Raw genomic sequence first — 27304 nt, forward strand, 5'->3', positions numbered from 1 at the left:
CTCACAATACATTTGGATGACTGCTGCAACATGTATTCTTAGTTAACACATATCACATTTTTAGTTTGATTTACACATCATTTTATCCCACATCACATGTTTTGACAGAAAAATAGCCAGTGGTAGAAATAGAGCCTGAAACAGCATTTAATGCTCCTTAGCTTTTAATCACATGGATTATGGAATGCACTGTCAAAGTTAATTTATCGTTAGCCAGAAAATATGGAAGTAAATTAACCTGGCATCTGAAGTAAATTGAACAATTGCAAGCAAACCTGTTTAATTAGGTTTTATAATGTGTACAAAGACTTAATAAAAGAACACGTATGCCACAAAGACTGTTTAACCATGTTTGCTTATCGTCAGAAGTGTCTTCTTTGAGTGTGTTTATGAGCGTGTGTTTAGTCAGTGTGTATTTGCTGGTCATCTCTGTTCCTATCTGTTTGTTTCTCAGATAACGTTTACCTCAGAGCAGGTAAGCCGAGCCTACTTTTCTCTCTCTGTTTCTCATCTCTCAGACCAAGGGCGTAGGTTTGGTATTTACATTGGTGGGGACACTATAAAATCAATTTACACCATGTTTTCATCTAAACAATGAAATTGCTTGTTACAGCTGATCAGTTACTTTTGTTTAGAAAGAGTATTTAACTCAAATGAAGTATTTGGTTTCATCTCACTTAAAAAATGTATGAATACCATTACGTTAAAATATCAAACCAAGTTGCATTTTTTTTTTACAGACAGCACAATCATTTAAGAAAAAACTCAAATGTGTTAGGTTCTAAATGCAGATGCCACAGTTTGATGTTTTATTAACTAATGCAATGAAATGCATATATTTTAAGTTTGGTCTTAGTGTCCAAATACGTTTTGGGGCCACTGCACACTGAATAAAAAAGTCAAAGCAATACAAATAAAGATTCTTTTATATTAAATAAAAAATACTATTTCTTGTACAGCTTTTTGTATAATTCAGTATTAATTTAATTTAATTCAAATACTTCACATTTATGCTTAATTCATAATAATGTAGATTATTTAAAGATTACTCAATTGAGTTTAAATGAAATTTGGCATACAATTAAAATGTGTAAAAAATTTGTTTTTTGAGTGATAAGCTTAGATCTAGAAAAAAATGGGAATGTAAAAATCGCAGTAACTACAAAATTCACTCTTAAAACATATGTAGTCACTGCATTTTGTGTTATAGGGCAGATTACACTGTTTTAAATTAAGATTAAAATTAACAGTTTTTTATTCAAGTAAAATTTTTTATTTAATCTGACTAAATCCCTTTATATCTAAATAATTATATCTAAATAAATAATTATAAATTATGTAGATGTGTGTGTGTGTGTATATATATATATAATATATATATATATATATATTTTTTTTTTCTTTTTTTTTTTTCTTTTTTTATGTAATTTTTTTTTTTACTTTGGGTGGGGAAAAAAATCCACCTAAATTTGGACCCAATGTGCTGAATTCCTCACAAGCACCACCATGCAGCAAATATTAATGCCCTGAAAATAATTGCCCACGCTGTTGCTCTGACATCACATTAACAATACCACATTTGCAAATAAGTATGTGAAAAAAGCTGTTTTGGCCTCATGATTAGAGTTAGGTTAAGGGTTTGAGTTAGGAGTGTATTAATGTAATTACTGTTCAAATGTTTCCATAAATCGGACGTGCTGTACCCTTCATGTCACATCCATTCAAATATTTCATTCGTATAGTGTTTTCTCATGTCTCATGTACTCCAGCTTCAGCCACTGGGGGCAGTTCAGAAATTTGCAATGCGTAGACCGATTTTAGCAGACAAATATTTTTCTGTTGCTGATTTTCCTGTGAGATGAGTCTGGCCGGTGATTGCGTCAATATGCCGGCATTTGCATACACCTTCCCCCACCAGTTTATGTCACTATAACTGGGAGAGATTATTGGTAGAATTTATTTAGGGATTATTCAGTAGTCTCTTGACTTCGGTAGGTACATTTCCCTAATGTCTATACCCAAATCTACGCCCGTATCTCAGACGCATGCATCTCTCTCTCTCTTTACTTGTTATTTTGTTTTTTGTTACCTCTCTCGCCCCGTCTCTCTGATACCTTTCTTTTCACCTCACAATTCTTTTACTTTCTAACATTGTCTTCATTTAATACTATACTATTTTCTGTTTTATTCTTTCCTTCCTGCCTTGATTTTTATGCTTGTCTGCTCTATTCTGCCTGTTAGAGAAAGTGTGTGTTAGAGAGACAGAGGTGTGAAGTTTATGATAGTGTCAGCATGAGTGTATGTGTGTGTGTGTGTGTGTGTGTGTGTGTGTGTGTGTGTGTGTGTGTGTGTTTGTGTGTGTGTTAGAGTATTTGCATGCATTTGTGTAGCTGAGACTGACAAAGTTAAAACAATTCCGGAGGTCATATGTAAAGCTACATGGCATGCTTCACTAGGTGCACGCACATACTGTATGTACATAGCACATTCTGTAATTGTATACTAATTTTATACATTATATGTAATTTTAACTCATTTTATACATGCTTTCAATTTCTGGGGAAAAATGACATACAAGTAAGATAAATAAAGCAATACAGTTGTGCATACATTATGCATTTGGTTGGCCAGTTGCACATTACAGAATTTCTAAAGCTGGCATTAAGGATCCAAAGGAAATGAACAACTCTGATTCCGATTCCACTTTACATTTCGTGTTATGTAACGATTCCATTAATGATACTTTAAGTACTTTTGGGGGGGAACTCACATTGTAATTCCCATCAATCTGAATGAAGTAATCTTTAACTAAATGTGCATATTATTGATTAAGCATAATGTGAAGCAGTAGGGTCAAAAATTAACAAGGACTCGGGGGAAAAAAATGCCCGCGAATTTGAATATGTGGGAGAAAAGAATGTTCCCCTACTGAATTCTTCTATTTCATATTTGTAACATTGAATATTTTTTCTTAATATTCTATTCTATTATATAGTATACTAATTATCAGACTAAATTATTTGATGTTCATTCAATTCTATAGGTAACAGTTTATTTGATTATTCTGATACATTTTTATTTTAATGAATTGATTAAATTTAAGTAATTGCCATAAAACAACAATGTAATATTATGTCATATTTTTAGAAAAACATATACCCTAAAATGCTCATAAAGGTAAAAAATGCCCCTGAAAAACATACAGTATATTTAATATATTTTGTGTAATATAATTGAAAAATATTTTTTATATATTTACAGTGCATTCAGAAAGTATTCAGACCCCTTTATTTTTTTCAAAATTTGTTATGTTGCAGCCTTATGCTAAAATGCTTTAAATTATTATTATTTTCTCACATTAATCTACACCCCATACCCCATAATGACAAAGCAAAAACCAGATTGTTGTTAACTTCACAAATTTATTAAAAAGAAAAAACTGAAATATCACACTGACATAAGTATTCAGACCCTTATCTCACTACTTAGTTGAAGCACCTTTGGCAGCGATTACAGCCTCAAGTCTTTTTGGGTATGATGCGACAAGCTTTGCACACCTGGATTTGGGGATTTTCTGCCATTCTTCTCTGCAGATCCTCTCAAACTCTGTGAGGTTGGATGGGGACCGTCGGTGGACAGCCATTTTCAGGTCTCACCAGAGATGTTCGATTGGGTTCAAGTCCGGACTCTGGCTGGGCCACTCAAGGACATTCACAGAGTTGTTCCTAAGACACTCTTGCGTTGTCTTGGCTGTGGGCTTAGTGTCATTGTCCTGTTGGAAGGTGAACCTTTGGGCGAGTCTGAGGTTCTGAGAGCTCGGGACCAGATTTTCATTAAGGATATCTCTGTATTTTGCTGCGTTCAGCTTTCCTTCAACCCTGACCAGTACCAGCCGCTTAAAAACACCCCCACAGCATGATGCTACCACCACCATGCTTCACTGTTGGGATTGTATTGCGCAGGTGATGAACGGTGCCTGGTTTCCTCCAGACATGATGCTTGGAATTGAGGCCAAACAGTTCAATCTTCATTTCATCAGACCAGAGAATCTTGTTTCTCACAGTCTGAGAGTCCTTTAGGTGTTTTTTGTTGTTGTTGTTGTTGTTGTTGTCTTGTACTGAGAAGAGATTTCCATCTGGTCACTCTGCCATAAAGCCCAGATCGGTGGAGTGTTGCAGTGATAGTTGTCCTTCTGCAAGTTTCTCCCTTCTCCACACATGATCTCTGGACCTCAACCAGAGTGACCATCTGGTTCTTGGTCACCTCTCTTACCAAGGCCTTTCTCCCCCGATTGCTCAGTTTGGCCGGATGGTCAGCTCTAGGAAGAGTCCTGGTTGTTCCAAACTTCTTCCATTTAAGAATTATGGAGGTCACTGTGCTCTTGGGAACCTTCAATGCTGCCAAATATTTTTTGTAGCCATCCCCAAATCTGTGCCTTGACACAAATCTGTCTATGAGCTCTGCAGGCAGTTCCTTTGACCTCATGGCTTGGTTTTTGCTCTGATATGCATTTTCAGCTGTGAGACTTTATATTGACATGTGTGTGCCTTTCCAAATCATGTACAATATACAATCAATTGTATTTACCACAGGTGGACTCCAATCAAAGTGTAGAAACATCTCAAAGATGATCCAGAGAAATGGGATGCATCTGAGCTAAATTTAAAATGTCACAGCAAATGGTCTGAATACTTATGTCAGTGTGATATTTCAGTTTTTGCTTTATAATAAGTTTGCAAAGTTATCAAAAATCTGGTTTTTGCTTTGTCATTATGGTGTATGGAGTGTAGACTGATGTGAAAAAATAATAATAATTTGAAGCATTTTAGCATAAGGCTGCAACATAACAAATGTGAAAAAGAAATGAAGGGGTCTGAATACTTTTGTGAATGCACTTCAATATTTAGATTTAATTACACTTATATACTTCACATTTATGCTTAATTTACAATAATTACAATTATTTAAAGATGCATCAGTTCAGTTTGATTGAAATTTGTCCTACAATTGAAATGTGTAAATCTTAAAAATAATTTTTGAGATATGTGATCCAGAGAAAATGGGAATGTTAAAACTGCAGTAACTACAAAATCCACTCAAAAAACATATGTAGTCACTGCATTTTGCCTTTGTAGGGCTGATTACACAAAAAAACAAATGGTTTGTATGGTAATCTAAAATGGGCTTCATATGGTAACATTTAAATTAACTGTTTTTTATTCAAGTCAAAAATGTTATTTAATCTGACTAAATCCCTTCATATCTAAATAACAGAAAATAGAAAAAATAGAAAATGTAAAAAAAATATCCTAAAATGCTCATAAAGGTAAAAAATGACCCTGAAAAACAACTCCAGGGGCCAAATATTTATATTTAATTTTTTTATAGTATATTTTTAAAATGGATCCATATTTAATATTTATATTAACATTTTAATAAAATTTAATAATGTAGATTATTTCAATATTACTCAATTCAGTTTGATTGAAATTTGTCATACAATTAAAGTGTGTAAATCTTGAAAATAAAGAGAAAAATAGTGATATGCTCTGATCAAGAGAAAATGGGAATGTAAAAACTGCAGTAACTAAAATAAAAATCACTCTGACAACATATGTAGTTACTGCGTTTTGCATTGTAGGGCTGTTTCTTTTTTTTATTTTTTTTTTTATTAACATGAAGGTTTACAATTAATTAATTAATTTGACAATAAAATCCCTTTATACAGTAGTGTAGTAGTGTCTGAAGATGTGGGCATATTGTGAATTACCCCCCCCCCCCCCCTAAAATTAATATATTTACATTTATATACAGAATGTGTATGTGTAATATATATATATATAAAGGCTGTTGTAATTATAGTCCCTTATGAACTTACAAAATGTATATCAGGGTAAGTTTCTTGCTGGCATGGTGTACAGTACACTACAAAAAACACGGTGTTCAGTATGTATTTAATAGGTGTCATTAATGTTCCTTTCATTAGGCTATTATGAAAATTGGTAATACTTTATAATAACTCTATTTAATAAACTAATACATACATAATACGCAATAAACTGTTAAGCATTGTATAGTTCATATGAGTGAAGTAATGTTCACGTTAACACGTTATCTAGTATTACCATATATAGAATACATAAGGATTAATGGTTATTTTTTTTATTTGTGTACTATTATGTGCTTTTCTGTGTAGTGAAATTGTTTTCCTACTTAGAAATATAAATTGAAATGATTTGATATCAGGATAAAAAGGCACCACCGACAGCAGTAAAAGGCAAAAAAAATAAATAAATGACATTTGATGTAAATAAGGGACGCAGATGTGCATCAAAAACTAACACGGGTGCAATGACATTCTTTATTTTCTCTATAAGTTTAATTGCATAAGTTACATTTAAATGTATATATATATATATATATATATATATATATATATATATATATATATATATATATATATATATATATACAGGTGCATCTCAATAAATTAGAATGTCGTGGAAAAGTTCATTTATTTCAGTAATTCAACTCAAATTGTGAAACTCGTGTATTAAATAAATTCAATGCACACAGACTGAAGTAGTTTAAGTCTTTGGTTCTTTTAATTGTGATGATTTTGGCTCACATTTAACAAAAACCCACCAATTCACTATCTCAAAAAATTAGAATACATCATAAGACCAATAAAAAAAATATTTTTAGTGAATTGTTGGCCTTCTGGAAAGTATGTTAATTTACTCTATATGTACTCAATACTTGGTAGGGGCTCCTTTTGCTTTAATTACTGCCTCAATTCGGCGTGGCATGGAGGTGATCAGTTTGTGGCACTGCTGAGGTGGTATGGAAGCCCAGGTTTCTTTGACAGTGGCCTTCAGCTCATCTGCATTTTTTGGTCTCTTGTTTCTCATTTTCCTCTTGACAATACCCCATAGATTCTCTATGGGGTTCAGGTCTGGTGAGTTTGCTGGCCAGTCAAGCACACCAACACCATGGTCATTTAACCAACTTTTGGTGCTTTTGGCAGTGTGGGCAAGTGCCAAATCCTGCTGGAAAATGAAATCAGCATCTTTAAAAAGCTGGTCAGCAGAAGGAAGCATGAAGTGCTCCAAAATGTCTTGGTAAACGGGTGCAGTGACTTTGGGTTTCAAAAAACACAATGGACCAACACCAGCAGATGACATTGCAACCCAAATCATCACAGACTGTGGAAACTTAACACTGGACTTCAAGCAACTTGGGCTATGAGCTTCTCCACCCTTCCTCCAGACTCTAGGACCTTGGTTTCCAAATGAAATACAAAACTTGCTCTCATCTGAAAAGAGGACTTTGGACCATTGGGCAACAGTCCAGTTCTTCTTCTCCTTAGCCCAGGTAAGACGCCTCTGACGTTGTCTGTGGTTCAGGAGTGGCTTAACAAGAGGAATACGACAACTGTAGCCAAATTCCTTGACACGTCTGTGTGTGGTGGCTCTTGATGCCTTGACCCCAGCCTCAGTCCATTCCTTGTGAAGTTCACCCAAATTCTTGAATCGATTTTGCTTGACAATCCTCAAAAGGCTGCGGTTCTCTCGGTTGGTTGTGCAACTTTTTCTTCCACACTTTTTCCTTCCATTCAACTTTCTGTTAACATGCTTGGATACAGCACTCTGTGAACAGCCAGCTTCTTTGGCAATGAATGTTTGTGGCTTACCCTCCTTGTGAAGGGTGTCAATGATTGTCTTCTGGACAACTGTCAGATCAGCAGTCTTCCCCATGATTGTGTAGCCTAGTGAACCAAACTGAGAGACCATTTTGAAGGCTCAGGAAACCTTTGCAGGTGTTTTGAGTTGATTAGCTGATTGGCATGTCACCATATTCTAATTTTTTGAGATAGTGAATTGGTGGGTTTTTGTTAAATGTGAGCCAAAATCATCACAGTTAAAAGAACCAAAGACTTAAACTAGTTCAGTCTGTGTGCATTGAATTTATTTAATACACGAGTTTCACAATTTGTGTTGAATTACTGAAATAAATGAACTTTTCCACGACATTCTAATTTATTGAGATGCACCTGTATATATATACACACACTGATCAGACACAACATTAAAACCACCTGTCTAATATTGTGTAGGTCCCCCTCGTGCCGCCAAAACAGCGTCACCCCGCATCTCAGAATAGCATTCTGAGATTATATTATTCTCACCACAATTGTACAGAGTGGTTATCTGAGTTACCATAGACTTTGTCAGTTCAAACCAGTCTGGCCATTCTCTGTTGACCTCTCCCATCAACAAGACATTTCCATCCGCAGAACTGCCGCTCACTGGATGTTTTTTGTTTTTGGCCCCATTCAGAGTAAATTCTAGAGACTGTTGTGTGTGAAAATCCCAGGAGATCAGCAGTTACAGAAATACTCAAACCAGCCCATCTGGCACCAACAATCATCCATGCAATTATCTTATCAGCCAATCATGTGGCAGCAGTGCAGTGCATAAAATCATGCAGATACGGGTCAGAAGCTTCAGTTAATGTTCACATCAACCATCAGAATGGAGAAAAATGTGTTCTCAGTGATTTGGACCGTGGCATGATTGTTGGTGTCAGATGGGCTGGTTTGAGTATTTCTGTAACTGCTGATCTCCTGGGATTTTCACCCACAACAGTCATTAGAATTTACTCAGAATGGTGCAAAAACCAAAAAACAACTGTCTGTCTTGTTCATGCCATCAGTTGCGCTCCCGCAGCTCCATGCACGTTTAGAGAGAATCTCTGTGCACAAAAAATAAATATATATATACATATATATATATATATATATATATATATATATATATATATATATATATATACAGTACATACACAATTCACTCAACGGATCTGCGGCATTGCATTAGTAGATTGAAAAAGTTCCGGGTCAAATGTACTCGTTGTTCTGGTGGCCACACTTATCATCACTTATTTTAGGTGGGCATACACAAACTTTTGAGAAAGATAGGTGGGCATACAGCATATGCCTGCGTATGCCCTAGACTACACTACTGCATTTATATTTAAATATATATATAAAACGCTGAGTATCATGTACTAAATCTATGTTCTCAATGTGTGTCTGTACCTATATGATGTTGTTGACTGAACTAATGACTTGTGGATCTGTGTGTAAACAGATGTTACTTCAGTAGCCGCTCTGACTGATTCAGAGTTAATTTGACTAACTGCCTTTTAAATTTCTAAAAGTAAAATGATTGCTTCACCCTGTGCACTAATCCCGATTTACTGTGATTCTAAAAGATTATACTTTTTGGAATTGTTTCCTTCATTAATTCATTCAGGTTTAGTTGCTAAACACACACCCTTACAAACCCACATGAACTAGCACAAGGTTAATCGCGTAAATATGTGTTGCATTTTATTGTCATGAGCTAATTTGATGAAACGATCCCGTTCCACTGAAGAAGTGTCGAACACACGGCCTGAGCAGAGTGCTTAGACGCTGGGGGGTTGTTGGCATGGTAACGGCTGCACACTCCCATTCTAGCGGTACTTAAGCGATTAGCGTACAAACTCGTGCTGCAGAGATTACACGCTGGGACACAGCGGCGTTCTGCCACAAGCACTCATTCACACACAATCAAACATTCTTATCATTGACGCTATTTGGGCTGAATTATATTAGTGCGAGTCACATACTCACCATGTTTGCTTATTTTACCTTAAATGTAAGCTTTACTGTGGTGCTTTACATTATTTTATAATGATATCATGTATACAAAGAACATGTGGTCTTCTTGATTCATTCGTGTGGTTAGACAGATCTTGAATTTATGATGTGTTCAGTCTCATTTGCTTGTCAAATCAAGTGCAAGGTCACTTTTTCCAGTGGCAAAATTACTGGCTGCTTATGTGTGTGAATGTAGTTCAATTCTAATGAAGAAGTGTATTTTTTTTATGTTATAGAGAATACATTATAACATTTGGAAATACATGATTAAAACCTAAATATAAATAGTCTAAATCCAGCGTTCAAATGTAATGTTGCTTATTTGGGAGTTCAAATTCCAATTTGGGTGTTGCCTCTTTAAGTACATTTTTCTCAATATTTTTTTTTTTTCATAGATTTTTCCTAGTCTGTAAAACTGTTTTATCTAAATATTGTGCTAAAATGTAATATGACTGAATCAATCTGACGGTTATACTGTACCAACAAAAGCAGGTTTTAAAGATTAGATCAGGTAGAAAAAGCTCTTTAAAGTGTTAAAATACTTCTATTACAGATTAATATGTACAGGCAACTATTAAGTATGCCATTCGTAATTTAATTCCCATGGAAAGTATAAAAAAAAAAAGTGTCTTTGTGGTGTAATCAAAACATTTTGTTTGGAGATCCAGATCAGTCTGTCCTTAAAACACTGGCTCAACCAATAGCGTGAGTTTGGGGCGGGATTATCCGACCAATAGTGCTGGGTAGATTACTTCTGAAATGTAATCCGGTATTAATTACAAATTGCACAAATTGGATTGCAACCAGTAACGTAATATTTTAGATGGGGCTGTCAGTCGCTAAAATTTTTTTATCAAATTAATTAGATGGTATGCCGATTAATTAATCGAATTAATTGCAATTTAGCGTATATATAAATATTTGCTGAGAAAGTCCCTCAAATAACAATAATTCAATATATAATGATTCAGTAATATAAACAGCTATATTTAAATAATTATAAATAAAATATACAGTATATATTATATAAAATAATAATTAAAATGCATTACATTATTGTGGCAGACGAGTAAAGCATTGATATGACTATACAAAACGTGGCTTTAGAATCCAATATATTGTTTATTTCCATACTATGGACCATCATTGACATACAGTTCACAGCAATCCATTTTTCAGTTGAATTCTTCAATCTGTCAGAGATAGATTTATAATAAGGGCTTGTCTAAGGACGGGTCAGTGTTACACATGTGTCAGACGGACGCTTTTGGAGCCTTACTTTGGTTGGGTTGCATCATAAACATACCATTTTTAGGTTGCTGTGTCAAGATAAACGTAGTTTGAAACTTTGAAAAACATGTCTTGAGATCCCTCCATCTAGCTGTGTTTGAACACGAGTCCTCATCTTGTGGTGTCTGCTGTGGGTAAGTGTGGTTTGTTCTCTGTATAAGATGCGCATTGCCTATAAAGACGAAGTTTCGCTTATTGCCCCCTGTAGAAAAAAGGTGGTACTTCAAGCTTGAATTGCTCCTATGTTAAGAGTATTCCTTAATGGTCTGGGGACATAATTAATTGTATAAATTTTTTGAATGTGTTATTTTTTTATATAATTAATCGCACTGAATTAACATGTTAAATCGACAGCCCTAATTTTAGATTACATTTTAAGTAAACTGGTTACTTTTGGGGTGCTTATTGCATATTTTGGTTAAAAACCTAATCATTCTTTTTGTAAATGAATGAAAGGGATAGTTCCCTCAAAAATGAAAATTCTCTCAACATTTACTCACCCTTATGCCATCCCAGATGTATATGAGTTTCTTTCTTTTAGAAGAATATCTCAGCTCTGTTGGTCCTCACAATGCAATCAGAAGGTCCAAAAAGCACATAAAGGCATCATAAAAGTAATCCATCTGACTCCATGTCTTCAGAAGCGATACGATAAATTTGGGTGAGAAGCAGATCAATACTTAAGTCCTTTTTTACTATAAATCTCCACTCATACTTTCACATTCTTCTTCTTGTGTTTTTGGCAATTCACATTTATATAGAAAATTGCCCACCCATGCCTATCACATCGCTTCTGAAGATATGGATTTAACCACTGGGGTCAGATGGATTACTTTTATGCTGCATTTATGTGCTTTTTGGAGCTTCAAAATGTTGGTACCCATTCACTTGCATTGTATGGATCTACAGAGATATTCTTTTATTTTTGGGTGAACTATCCCTTTAAGTACCAATAAACACCCCTTTCATTAAAAATTAGTGACATAAAATCAAACAAAAACTTGCTATTTGTCAGTTGCTGAGTAAAACAAAGGTGCATGTAAGGTCATAAAAACTAACACTATGTTACCCAAGACAGGAGAAAATGAGAACATGCTTGTATTTTTAATTTAGAAGGATAATCAGTACATTTCACACTAGTTAATGCTGTTGGCGGATTGGTAATAATTAAGAATTTAATCATGTTATCCATTAAAAAGTAACGATAATCTGATTACGCACGTTATAAAATGTAACACAATCCAGTTACAAGTACTTGATTTTTGTAATCTGATTACTATCCAGCACTGCTCACGTAGTGGGAATGTTTGGGGAAACTTGTTTGAAAACATCATTTCTGCAATTCCGTTTGGTGATGCTATAAATTACACCACCTTTAAACTACTTCTGAATAATCACTTTACCGTATAATGTTGTTATCCTACTAAACAAACAAACAAATAAATAAATAAAATATACATCCGTAAATATAAATAAAATAAAGCCCATTTATATTAAAGAATACTTAAGAATACAAATTGTCATTTATGATGTTTTGGTGGTTTGGAAATCAGTCTGAAAACACAAACCACAAAAAATCCCCTTAGTTAACCAGATTAAGCGTGACCTTTTGGCTGTTAAAAATAGTATCCTGGATGTACTAGTTGTTGGCAAGAAAACAGGATGTTATGGTTTCTACTGTACCAGTGAGTCAGTATACTGCATCACTTCTCTTCCCTTATCATGCCATTTTGTTCCCTGCCCTCTCTTGAATAATTGCTTTGATTACATGAGTGAGAGAAGCCCTTTAAATCTGGCCCCTCTGTTTACAAAAGAGTAGTTCGAAGATATGCAAATGTTCTTTGCATAATGATTATTTGCATAGAGACTCCCCAATGCGAGAGGAAACACAGAGCGGCTGATGTGTCTCTATATGTGTCTAAATTGTGCATTTATTTATTTGATTAGAACTGGTTTGTGCAACCAAAAGCAACGTCACAATGGATTTGAAGTAAACTAACTTCTCTCAACAATGTCCCAAACTGTGCTCAGATTTGCCAAGGTTCCAAAGTCTACAATCAAATGTGCAGGTTTCAGTATGAACTATGAATATGAATTTCCTTTTAAATTCTGCCAAGATAAAATTATCTGAGCTATCATATGCCATCCACAATTAATTTTATTCCTCTATACTCTTACTGTACTTCAACAATTGACTCATTTGTGTTTATTGTAGATTAGGAGAATCATCTAGGACAGAGTTGATACAGACATGAAACATAACTGAGCTATTGCAAAAAAAAAAAAAAAAAATGCATTTTGAGCAATTTTATTCTGGATTGTTGCTACAGATATTTGATAACTTATTATTTAGGCTGCAATTGTTAGATGGATTTGGGATTTTACACAATCTTATTGAAAAAAAAAAATGAGAAAGAAAGTGAAATGGAAAGAGAATTACAGACAGAAAGTGAGATATGTGCCATGTTTAAATGGAAATGCATACAGAACTATCAGGTGACTGAACTTTTTATAGTAAAAAAGCTTGAAGATTAATTTATACTGGATCTGTAAAAATAGTTGTTCTATTCCTATCTATTAAATATCATGCTAAAAGACAGAAAACCTTGTGAAAGACACTGTAAAATCCCATTTTAAACTTTGTCGTATTAAAAATACCTTAAAGGAATATTCCGGGTGCAATACAAGTTAAGCTCAATCGACAGCATTCGTGGAATAATGTTGATTATCACAAAAACATTATTTTGACTCATCCCTCCTTTTCTTTAAAAAAAGCAAAGATCTGGGTGACAGTGAGGCACTTACAATGGAAGTGAATGGGGGCCAATCTGTACACGTTAAAATACTTACTGTTTCAAAAGTTTTGCCACAAGACATAAACAACATGTGTGTTAGCATGATTTTAGTGTGATAAAATCACTTACTAACCTTTTCTTTGTAAAGTCATAGCCAATTTTACAACATCGTTGCCATGACGATGTAATGTCGACAAACCCTAAAACCCTAAAATGACTGTAAAAATTACAATATAAACAACTTTACATCTCAGATAATACACGAGTTTTAACAGAAGAATTAATGTAAGTGCTTTTATAAAATTCTAAGCTTCACATTTCTGCATTTAAACCCTCCAACAACTGGCCCCATTCACTTCCACTGTAAGTGTCTCACTGTAACCTCGATTTTTGCTTTTATTAAAGAAAAGGAGGGACGAGTCAAAATAATATTTTTGTGATATTCAACATTATGCCACAAATGCTGTCAAAATAAATAGGAATATCCTATGTAAGTGTTATCTTGTTTTAAGGATTATATTTTTAAAGGTATTTTGTGAGAAAGCAAAACAAAGTTTGATTAAAAATACGTTTTTTTACAGCATAATTCTTTTGTTGAGACTTTGTCCTACTAGTAATTCTTGTGTTTATAGATGAAATACAAGAAAAAGAAAACTTAGTCTGTCCCTGAATAAGCCCGCCTCAACAAAAAGCACAATCTGTCTTTCAGAAATGAACTACTAGTCAAAAGTTTGAACACACCTACTCATTCGTTCTTATTACTTTTTCCATTTTAGAATAACAGTGAATAAAAAAATGCCAATTTAAAAAAAAATAAAATAACTTTAATAAACAAACAAACATGCAAATGAATAGGCCTAAATAAAAAAACAAAGGGATAGATAAATAAATAAATGTAAATAAATGATGTGATAAATGAAGAGATAAATAAATACATTGTATTTATATATAAAATATATAAATAAATAAATAAAACGTAATTTATTTTTGTTTATAAAAATGGAATCTGAACTGGCAAAGAAGCATAATTCTTTAGGTCAAACATTTTTAATAATGTGAGAAACATTTCAGTTAAGAATATCCAAAACATGTCTATATTGATTTAGAATAATGTTGGCCTTAGATTCAGAACATTACTTTCCAGCCAATTATGATTGATAAAAATGATCATTTCATTTAGTTTGAATGATTGGTTTAGTCTGGCTTTTAGACAAGGTACAATACATGTCTCACTGTTGCATATTGATATTTAAAAGGCATCATTACAGTAATGTGCTGAAAACTTCACGACTTGTTTTACTTTGGGTTTTAACACTAAAGAAAATCCAATCATCAGCCCTACCCCCAGTCTCTCACTCTCTGTCTTTGTTTACTCGAATGTTCCGTCAGCAAGAGATCACACCCTCGTGAGTGGTATCATGTGTTACTGAGTGAAGCAGTCGTGACGTAACAGAACAGAGACACCGTTTTTGGCTCTTAGATTTAAGCCAAGTCAACAACTGCAATTTAAAGGGATAGTTCACTCAAAAATTCAAATTATGTAATTTCCTCACTCTCAAGTTCTCAAGTCCAAACCCATATGACTTTCTTTCTTCTATGGAACAGTAAAGGAGATCACTATAAGCAGTCTGAAATCTGCTGATGCAAATGCTCATTTTGCATTAACAATGCACAACCTGCCATGATTAATGTGTTAGGTTGCTCTGCTGTAACACCCTTTGTAACTAACTAGCAGTTTTCTCTGTGGAGTTCCCATGTACAATTACACAGAAAGTAGAATAGGATTATGCCTTCCAATGGAAACTTTAATTGCTCAGAGGTTGCTCTTTCAGAGCTCAAGAGACTTCAAGATCTCAGTTATGTTTCATTTAAGTGTCATCTTTATATCAGATACAGCATTTATCCTACAAATCCTTAGAAGAAATAAAATTTTTTTTTTTTTTTTTTTTTTGACATACAGTAAGAGTAAATTAACGTGAATAGCACAGCACAGATATTTCGATCTTGTAAGAATTTGATGAGAAATTTGAGACAATCTGTGCCTTTGACACATGTGAGATTACTGGGGTATTAAAGGACTAGATCACCCAGCAATGAAAATTCTCTCATCATTTACTCACCCTCAAGCCATCCCATGACTTTCTTTTGCAGAACACAAATGAAGATATTTAGAAATATATCTCAGCATTGTAGGTCCATACAATGCAGGTGAATGGTGATCAGACCTTTGTAGCTCCAAAAATTGCATAAAGACACCATAAGGCTTCAGTGGTTTAATCCATGTCTTCTGAAGTGGTGTGATAGGCGTGGGTGAGAAACTGATACATTTTTAAGTCCTTTTTTATTGTAAATATCTACCTTTGACCAGACCCAACCAGTAGGTGGTGATATACATGAATGTGAAAGTGGAGATTTATAGTAAAAAGGGACTTGAATATTGATCTGTTTCTCACCCACACCTATCATATCACTGTTTAAGAAATGGATCTAACCACTGGAGTCTTATGTCTTAATGCCTTTATGTGATTTTTGGAGCTTCAAAGTTCTGCCCACCATTCACAGCTCTGACCTACAGAGCTGAAATATTCTTCTTAAAATCTTCATTTGTGTTCTGCAGAAGAAAGTCATACACATCTGGGATGGCATGAGTGTGAGTAAATGATGAGAGAATCGTCATTTTTGGGTGAACTATCCCTTTAAAAGATCTCATGTTATTTTGGTCACACATTTCATTAATGTTCCCTCTGTTATGACTCAAAGGAGTTCAATAATGACTAATAATTCATTTGCAAATGCATAATACATCATTAATATGTGGTTATAACAACATGCATAATAAGGGTGACTTTCATGCAATATTTGCCAAATAGTGAGCCAGTTTACCTCATGTTATAAATGCTTAATAACACTTATTCGGTGGCCTGGGTAGCTCAGTGGTAAAAGACGCTGGCTACCACCCCTGGAGTTCGCTAGTTCGAATCCCAGGGCGTGCTGAGTGACTCCAGCCAGGTCTCCTAAGCAACCAAATTGGCCCGGTTGCTAGGGAGCGTAGAGTCACATGGGGTAACCTCCTCGTGGTCGCTATAATGTGGTTTGTTCTCGGTGGGGAACGTGGTGAGTTGAGCGTAGATGCTGCGGTGGATGGCGTGAAGCTATGTCTCCGTGGCAACGCGCTCAACAAGCCACCTGATAAGATGTGCGGGTTGACGGTCTCAGATGTGGAGGCAACTGGGTTCGTCCTCAGCCACCCCGACTGAGGCGAATCACTACGCGACCACGAGGACTTAAAAAGCACATTGGGAATTGGGCATTCCAAATTGGGGAGAAAAAGGGGACAAATCCCAAAATAAATAAATAAATAATAATAATTAAAAGAAAATAACACTTATTCAACACTAGCAACCTATGAAAATGCAGACACCTGTGAAGCTTTAATTAAGGAGTTGGTATGGTTTAATGTAAATCAGGATTTACTGTTTGATATATGCTGTGAATAAGCATAAAGACCTGAAAAGTGTTTTTACAGAGGACTTTAGGTTACTAGGACTAGGTACATTGGGACAACACTCAGAGTAGCAAAATTTCTTTGACATCAATGTGACCAGCTAAGTGACAACGCAAGTGAGTCAAGATATTGCAGTAATGAATATAACCACAAAGCAGACTGTAGCAAATGACATAATCCCTCCTTTTAATCTTACTGTAATAGTCGATTTTTGCTGTGTTGTGACATAAATCATGAATAAGGAAATTTGGTGTTTTTTGATTAAGTACGGATAAGTTATTATTAATTTAATTGATTAAATAAATATTAGTAATTTAATTTGACAGCATTTATAACATGTAAGTTGGCAAGTGTTGCATGAAAGTCACCCTATTTCTTCATGTTGTTATAACTGAATATCAACGATTTATAATGCATTTGTAAATTACTTATTAGTCATTAATGAACACCTTATAATCCCATAACAAAGGGAACATTAATGTAGTGTTACCATTATTTTCATATAGTTCATCATTTTACAGTTTTAGACACTGACATGCAACAAATTACTAAATGACTTGCTTGCATCTCATAATATCCATTCATAATGCACATATGAATATTTATGTGGCTGACACCATGGGACAGGATGCAGGAAGATGTTTAAGAGAGGAAGTGCATTAAACTATGTATCCATTAAACAGTGAAAGCAGCAGATGTTAGAGTTTGTACTGGTGTGGACTGACATTTGTAATATGCAAGTAGAGTGGGGTCTAAAAGTCTGAGTGAAAAATCATGTTTTTGTTTTTTATTATTTATTTTTTAAACCTGGGAATAAATAAAAAGTTTTTAAATGTAAAAAATTCAAAGCAAAGGAATATTAGTAAAATTCTTTGCTTTTTCTAGGTCATTAATCAAATGTAAGTTTGTGACATTGACTATGTTAACTAGTGCATGCTGTCATTAAAGCAAAAGGGGGACATACCAAATGCTAAGAAATTATCAAAAACTGGTATTCAGTAAAAAGAAAATACAAAAAAGATGCATTTTCATTAGTGGTCTCAAACTGTTGGATCTCACTGTATTTGTACTGTATGTTTGTGTGTGTTGGTCTTTGGGAATTCCTGTAACAGCTGCATACTCAGCCGCATACACACACATACTCAAAAACACTTGTCTTGTCAATTGCTTGCATGCTAGATAGGGGTGGAAAAATGCATCGATGCATTGAAAGAAATTTTGATGCATCAATTATGAAATGTAAGAATCGATTATCTATATATTTATATATTTTGTCTGTTCCCTATTGTGTTTGTCAGTTCCTTTCGTTAACACTCATGTGGATTTTCCCTTCGATTTCTAGATTCTGTGGTTTATCCCTTTGGTCTGTGTTTATTTTTGTACCTGCCCTTACCTTTGTCTGTTTTGATTTTTCCCCTGCTCTGCCTGCATCTCCAGCGGCCAGTATTTCGGTTTGGATTTTTATATTTTCTCATTTTTTACCTGTTTGGACTTTATTTTTGTAATAAACCTTATTTTGACCTGTTCCCGTCTGCAATTGAGTCCATTCCTTCCCCGAACTCTGACAGTAGGAACTGACCATTCTAGACTCAGCAGACGATGGTCATTTTCTTTTTGGACCCCCAACTTGGAACCACGCCATTCCTCAACCTTCATTCTGCCTGTTTGTGCAGAGTGGGCTCAGGGTCTGTTTAATGGGGATCCAGACACCTGCGATGTATTTTTGGCCCAGTTCGACCTGCTTTTCAAGGAGCCATCTTTTCTGCCCTTTTGCCGAACAACATCTCCCTTTTTCTGACCGGGCGGGCAAGATGTTGGGTTAAAGCGCTGCAGATCCTCAACTCTCCTTGCCTCAGGAGTGTGGCGCGGTTTACTGAAGGCATCAGGGCTGTCTTCAGTCATCCTTCTGGAGGCAGAGTGGTCTCAGGGGGTCCCATTCTGTCTGCTCCAACTCCCTTGAAGGCATCCGCTGCTGACCGCCAGGAGGTGGCGGCCGTTCCCACAGCCATCCCCCAGGAGAAGGGGCCCCTGCTCCCGAGCCCACTGCAGCGCTCCCGGCCATGAAGGCCAATCCCCTGTCGCTGCCAGCGCTGCTGGCCATGGGGGCTGATCCCCTGCCACTGCCAGCACTCCCGGCCACGGAGGCCGTTCCCCTGCCGCTGCCAGCACTTCCGGCCATGGAGGCAAATCCCCTGCCGCTACCAGCGCTTCCAGCCATGAAGGCCGATCCCCTGCTGCTGCCATTCCTTCCCCGAACCCTGACAGAATCGTAATCGAATCGAATTGTTGTCAGAGTGGATCCTCACATCCCTAATGCTAGATACTATCAAACATCAAGCTAACGCATTAGTTACAGTCACAACAGTGTGAAAGCTTGTGTATTTAAATGTATATTGCGTGAAATTCATTATACCCTCTCTTTCTTGATCTGTTTCAGCTATCAAAGAGAAGTACAGTGACTGGACAGAGTTTCTTATCAAAGAGCTCACAGGTTCACGGACGGCACCAGCAAACCTGCTTGAAGGGGTGAGTATGAGTTATGTGTGCATTTTGTTGACACTCTTGCTGCCTTCAGACCATCTCAAAATTATTAAACTCAAGATTTTCTGTATTTATTTACCACATATAGCAATAAATTCAAAGTTTTTATATAATTAGCTATCTGAAGTATTTGGCTAACGTTAGCTTGGTAAGACAATTGATAAGCTTGCTAGCCGTAGGAAATGCATGATAATGATAATGCTAACCGTTAGCATGCTAAATAATGAAAGAAAGAGAAATGCTTAGTTTGACCATTTGTTGCATTGCATGTGACGTCATATATTGCTTACATGCAACATAAACTGACACATTTCACATCGTAATTACAACTTCAGAACTCATAAGTAGAAACTTCTCAGGAGGACTTGAAGACAGCAACAGAATTAAGATTTCAATGCTAATGATAAACCTGAATTAAGAGTATTACATTTCTCTGTATCTCTCTTGCTTTTTTCTTCTCAGCCATTACGAGGTAAAAACACAGTGGATCTGATTGTGGTAGGTTGTGTTTTGGAGGTGCGTGATGCCTTTGAACCCAGCGTGTTCTGGGCTGCTCGGGTCCAGCGTAATGTTGGTGGACGCTTGTGCCTCAGCTATGTCGGAATAAATGACCCCACCTACTACTTCTGGATGTTTTACCTTGACACCAGGCTACGCCCCCTGGGTTGGGCAAAAGAAAATCATTTAACAATGGAACCACCAACAGGTGAGAAAATTCGCCTGTGTTTGATCTCTATCAGTGAGTCAGTGACTGTATGGTCAAAATAAGGTGTTTGTGTTATTTGTTTTTTTGCACACTGACTTTTGAACTGAACTTTTTTTTTCCATGGAACTCAAAAGGAGTTTTCAAGCAATCACAAGACAAGCGAAAACTAATGACTAATGACTTTAAACCTGGCTGTAAGGCTTTTTCACTATCCTGTTTTTCCATGAGGTTTCCCCTCCAGTATGCAAATGGCCTACCGTAAAAAAATTGTTTCCATTACACAGTTGCCAAGTTCTGTACAACCCGTCCGACTCCCACACCCTAATTGTCATGAGTCTGAATCCACATTACCCTAAAGGAAACCCTGCAAATAAATTCAAAAACTTGCGCAGCCATGCTCTCATAATCTCTTCATTCAAACCAGTGGATGCTTTTGTAATGTGATACATTAATTGCACCGGAATTGTGGATCAAATGAAAGATTACTAATTAGCCAGGCTTTTGTTTGTTTAGCATTATGTACATGTCCTTACATTACTTTGATCAAAAACCATCCTGACAAGGCTGAAGCTTAAGAACATACAAGGCAATTTGTACAAGCATGTGTGTGTGTGTGTGTGTGTGTGTGTGTGTGTGTGTGTGTGCACGAGCCAATAAGTTATTCTGTAATACTCTAGAAATGCAGATTCTATATCTCTTTTCTAGAGAAGTCTGAATCTATCTATAATTTATCACAGCATAATTTAAGATAGGCGTAATGGTTGTTTGTTTTAGTTGGGTCATTTTTACTGTAAGTAGATGTAAATAACATTGGATATGCTACATATGGATGTAGAAAAAATCATATGGAAGCATGGATGGATAAGCACATGCATAAACTGTCAGTTGGCTTGATGGATGCATGGATGGGGTGGTTGAATAAATACATCAGACTGATCCCATGGGAAATTGGTAACAGGAAGTCTGATTTTTTTTTTTTGTCTGCTAAAATCTGTATCTTTTAGAATTTTATGAACTGCCCCCAGTGGCCAAAGCTGGAACTACAGTTGAACGTATGCACACCTTTGTGCGATGCACAGCGCAAGCATAACACACACTCAAAAAATATTTAGCCTATTTTTAAGATTTAGGCATTTCAGTTTTATATCAACTTTCCATAAAGTTGAATTGAGTAATCTTTAACAAAATGAAATTAATTAATCTTGAAGATATTTAAGTTTTATTAATTTTATTTTGTTAAAGATTACCCTGTTCTATTTGATTGAAAGTTGTTATGAAATTGAAATGCATAAATCTTAAAAAATAGGCAAAACTATTTGTTTGAGTGCATGGGCGAACTTTATCCAAACAATTTCTGGGGCAAGAACATATCACCACATGGTGGCACTATTTTGTATGCATAAAAATTCTGAACCAACATGCTGATTCCCTGTGAGATCATGTTGGAACAAATGGAGGGATGGATGGATGTGTGGTTGGATGGATGGATGTTTTTTTGTGGGAGGATAGAAGGATAAATGGATGAATGTTTGAGGATGGATGGATGGATGGTTTTTTGTGGGAGGATGGAAGGATAAATGGATGAATGTTTGAGGATGGGTGGATGGATGGATGAATCGATGTTTGTGGATGAATGGATAGATGGATAGATGGATGGGTGTGTAGGGCTGGGTGTGTAGGGCTTTACTGGTTGTTTAGATCAGTGTTACTATTAGAAATAATTAATAATTATTTCTTTAGTTATTAATTAATATTTAAATGAATTTAATCTAACTCCAGTAAATGTAGTGCCCTACGTTTAGGAGTGGGTTTGGTTATTAGCAATAATCAATAATTATCAAAGATTATTATTAATTATTAAAATCAATAGAACATTGATGAGAATCAATGTTAGCTTTTTTAATCCTTTAAATCAACAATTATCAAAGATAATCACTAATCATTAACATCGATGAAACATTAATTAAAATTAACACTAGCTTATTGATCCTTCAAATTCAACAATCATCAAAGATAATTATCAGTTATTAAAAATCAATAGAATATTAATAAGGATTAATATTGCCGGGGCACCACCCTGGAATCAGGGACTAATAACCAGAGAGTATAACAGTCTCAATATTAGAATGTTTTCTTAGGAAAATCGACATCCGAAGAATATCGATTTTCGGAAAAAAAAACAATGAATGAAGGCTTGAAACCGAGCACTGACATCCTGTCAGCATGACACAGGCGTATGCAAAACAAACCAAAACACTTCTCTTTGAAATATAACAAAGTTTATTTATGCAGTAATATCAATTAATAATTAATACAATGCAGTCAATAAACTTCCGACTTACAACTACAAACTAAACAGTGATATGATTAGATATGGAAACCAAAATAATCCTATAACACATGAGGGTGTGTGTGTAAGAGAGAGAGAGAGAGAGTGTGTGTGTGTGTGTGTGTGTGTGTGTGTGTGTGTGTAAGGAGGGACGCGCACAAAATGGCAGATGTGACTCTTGTGGAGAGTATGTCACGTGAGACTTCCGGCCAGAGAATATGGCCGCGAATGTGGGCAGAGAGTCAATGGTGTCTACCAGTTTACCGCGTGTATCCGCTTGTATGATAGCTTAGGGACAAGGCTGAGCTTTATCACGAAGCTATCTACTAGCCAAAAATGTGTGCGAGAATGTTTGTGAGGGGTCGCGTGTGTGTGTGTGGTTAGTACGAGAGAGAGAGAGAATTAAGTGACAGCACCAAAGCCGGTTTCGCGATCGTGGGAGAGAAAGCAGCTGTTAGTTTATCACTCAGAGATGCGGTGGACGGCCCGGTCTTTGATTCTTTAATGGATAAACTCAGTGTGCTGGTCTCACCCACGATGGCGGAAATTCACAACAGTCCAATGTGGTTGGACTACAACACAGCAAATCTTATTCGTGATAATTAATACCTTGAGTATTAATCGCAATGAGCGGACTCGGTGGCCCATAAACTGTACAAGCAATAACCTTGATACACAAGAATAACACACTATAATATTCTATCTCTGCCCAGACGTAAACCTCTTACTTGAATCGCATGAGGATGCGGAATGTGTGTTCATCTGTCCTTTTAACTCCGACTTGATTCCTCGTGGCTCGGGTGATGACGGGAGGCCGTTTCCTCGCTCTGTCGGCGGGTGGTAAGGCTGCTGATTCTCGGCAGGCTGGCGGAGAAATCAGCAACGTCGACTTGATTGAAGATGGAAGAGAAATCTTTTATCTCTTCACTTCTGCAGGCAAATGGATGAAGATGCGGATTGCTCAGCGGTCTCCTTCGGATCCGTTAGAGTATTCGGTGGAACACAGAGTAATCTCAACTCGTCCAGCGAGATGGAGATTGTATGGCCACAATTTCAAGTCGTACGTTACTTCCTTGTGCCACGAGGCTACACCTGAGAGCAGCGATGAGCTGCGTCTACACACAGCGAGCAAAGTTGCTGGAAGCAAATCCCGGAAGCATTTCAGAGGTATTTCTGCTCCTGATGATGTCATGGTTGAGGTGCGTTCTGTCGTGTGCCTCATCCAATAGGAGTTGAGAGTTCGATCCTTTAGTGAGCAAGGCTTCATAGGATTTGTAGTCCGTTTTGGACTCCCTTTGTTTGATTTTGGCGCGATTTTTATCAGTAAGATTTATGACTTGGTATGTGGGCCTGAGTTAGGTTTTACGACTGTGTTAGGCCTGCCTTTGTCTTCTGTCTGAATACATGAGGCCCAAGAGGTGTTTGTGGATGAATGAAAGGATGGATGGTGGTGGATAGATGGAAGGATGAATGGATGAATGTTTGAGGATGGATGGATGTTTTTGGGTGGATGGATGGATGGATGGATATTTGTGGATGAATGGATGGATGAATCAATGTTTGTGAATGGAAAGATGGATGAATAGATGGATGGATGTTTGTGGATGGATGGATGTATAGATGGATGGATAGTAGTAGGTGAATGGATAGAAGAAAGGATGTTTGTGGATGGATGGATGTTTGTGGGTGGATGGATGGAAGGATGTATTGAATGTTTGAGGATGGATGGTTGTTTGTTAATGGATGGATGGATGTTTGTGGATGGATGGATGAATGGATGGATGCTTGGATGCATGGATGGATGTTTGTGGATGGATGGATGGATGAATGAATGTTTGTGGATGGATGAAAAGTTTGGTTGTGGATGGATGGATGGAAGGATGTTTCTCATGTTTCTTTCTTTCTCTGTCAGATCTGTGTGGTTTGAGGAGCAGTTCAGAATGGACTGAAGCTTTAGATGAAGCCAATGCTGAAGCCCTGAACAGTCCACTTCCACTGGAGGTCTTTAAGGTATGTGTGTGTTTTGAGAAAGTTGGAGTGTTGGAGGCCTACTTTTAAGCAAAGTTCTAAATAACACTCATAACTGATATCTGTGTGTATGCATGTGTGTGCATTTCAGGATCACACTGACTTGCGCACACACTCCTTCAGAGCAGGAATGAAGCTTGAAATGGTGTCACCAACAGAACCTTGCCACATCTGTCCTGTGTCTGTAACTAAAGTACGACTCTAAAATTCTGTCTCCTTTACACACACACACACATGCACACACACGCACATGTTGATGCGGCTATCCTTATGAGGACTCTCCATAGACATAATGATTTTTATAATGTATGAACTATAGATTCTATCCCCTAACCCTAACCCTACCCCTAAACCTAACCTTCACAAAAAACTTTCTGCATTTTTACATTTTCTATAAAACATCGTTTAGTATGTTTTTAAGCAAATTGAATTATGGAGACACTAGAAATGTCCTCATAAATCACATTTATAGCATAATACTCTTGTAATTACCAGTTTGAAAACTAAAAAATTGTCCTCGTAAACCACCCAAACCTGCCCACACACACACACATTAGAGTAGCACACTAGATGAAGTGTTATTATGTTAGAAGTTATAATTACTTGCCACCTACCCTGGCTTTCTGTCTGTATTCGTGTCTCACACTGTTTTTCTCTGATCTGTAGGTCTATAATGAATACTACTTTCAAATCACAGTGGATGACCTCACTCCTGATGCCCTGCCCACTTCCGTGGTGTGCCATGCTGATTCGCCAGGCATCCTGCCAGTCCAATGGTGTCTAAAGAATGGCGTTGGATTGGAGAGGCCACAGGGTGAGTTGACTGTGATGTCACTGTGGGTGTTAATGCATTTTCATTGCCAAAACATTTGCAGTGTTATAGTACACAATCAAAATAGCTATCAAAATAGTTAAATATTAAAAGAAAAACTAAATAAAAACATTATAATTATCAAATAGTTACAAATGATAACATTTAAAATCAAGAAATGTGTAGTGAAATATATAATAAAATATAAAAAAATAAATTGATATAAATTAAATGATGAATCATATAATGAGAAACGATATTCAAATAAAAAAAAATACATTATTGTTATTGTTTTAATAATAATAATAATAATAATAATAAATTATTAATAGTGCTAACATTAATAAAATATGAAAGCATACATTAATATCATTATAATAATATAAATACAATGATGGATAATATAATAATAATAATTATTATTATTATTATCCATCATTGAATTTATATTTTTTTGTTATGAATGTATATTTTGTATATTTTATTACTACTATTATTATTATTAATAAATCAATAATAATAATATAACAAGAACAGCAACAATAACTATTATTATTATTCTTTTTATTATTATCATCATCATCATATCATCCACCATATTATCTAATATATATGTAATAATAATAATAAAATAAAACATTTAAGATGTGAAACAATACAAACATACTTAAGAATGAGATAAAGATGTGAAGAAAATGTGAGTGGTTCTTGCCTGTTGATAACTCGCCCCCACAATTCTAAGGTATTGTGGGTGGTTTCTAGGGCGTTTCCATGCAGTTGCTAGGGCATTGCTAGGTGGTTGCTAGGATGTTCTGGTAGGTTGCAAGCTGGTTGCTTACTGGCCCAAGTCAAAGCAGCTGTGATATTCTATGATATTCTGGTCTGTAGATACAGCTTGGGCCCCTCCTTCAGTGTAAGACAATGGCATTTTTTTCACTCCTTTTATTGTCTGCCAGGCGAAAATCGGAAATCTGTTTGCTTAGTAAAGTAATAACACACAAATATTCTTCTCATCGCTAACAGTAAATAATAGTATAGTAAGCAATAGTAATAGTGGTAATTGCCTTAACTGGCACCACTTAGAGCGTCATCATACTCTATAATTGGACTAAGTCCCTCTAAGAAATGCATTAAATGTAAATACTGTCATAATGCACATGATGCGTATAATACACTCTTTCTCATTTGCTCTACCTCTCGTATCATTTCTATCTCATTCTGTTTTCTCTCTTGCTCATCGTATGTCAGGTTTTGAGTCACAGGACTTTGACTGGGCAGACTACCTCAAACACACAGCTACCGAAGCTGCTCCAGATGTGTGTTTCCCAAACGTAAGATGCTTTCTCATGAGCTGCCCCATCTTCAAATGACCACACTGTGTGTGTGGTTTGATGTTATCTAAAGGACGCATTGGGGATTTCTTGTTAATTTGATATAGTATGACGACAGTGTGCCACTGGTGGGTTTTTCCATTTTAGATGCCGCTCACTTTGAGTTGAGCGCAAGGTGAAAAATAAATATATATATATATATATATATATATATATATATATACAGGTGCATCTCAATAAATTAGAATGTCGTGGAAAAGTT

General features: G+C 35.9%; 1 protein-coding gene across 3 annotated transcripts in view; it reads left to right on the forward strand.

The window, feature by feature from the left end:
• LOC127436716 (scm-like with four MBT domains protein 2) overlaps positions 1-27304 on the forward strand; it is a 70046-nt gene that overhangs the window by 26265 nt on the left and 16477 nt on the right. For 2 of the 3 annotated variants that reach the window (XM_051691026.1, XM_051691028.1), the window contains 7 exons: positions 455-475; positions 19734-19822; positions 20300-20543; positions 24785-24882; positions 24992-25093; positions 25567-25714; positions 26960-27042. In XM_051691026.1, the coding sequence (XP_051546986.1) occupies positions 455-475; positions 19734-19822; positions 20300-20543; positions 24785-24882; positions 24992-25093; positions 25567-25714; positions 26960-27042 (785 nt within the window). The remainder of the gene's footprint in view (positions 1-454; positions 476-19733; positions 19823-20299; positions 20544-24784; positions 24883-24991; positions 25094-25566; positions 25715-26959; positions 27043-27304) is intronic. The other variant, XM_051691027.1, reaches the window with a different exon arrangement.

Source organism: Myxocyprinus asiaticus, chromosome 47 (assembly GCF_019703515.2).
Source record: "Myxocyprinus asiaticus isolate MX2 ecotype Aquarium Trade chromosome 47, UBuf_Myxa_2, whole genome shotgun sequence".
NCBI lineage: Eukaryota > Metazoa > Chordata > Actinopteri > Cypriniformes > Catostomidae > Myxocyprinus > Myxocyprinus asiaticus.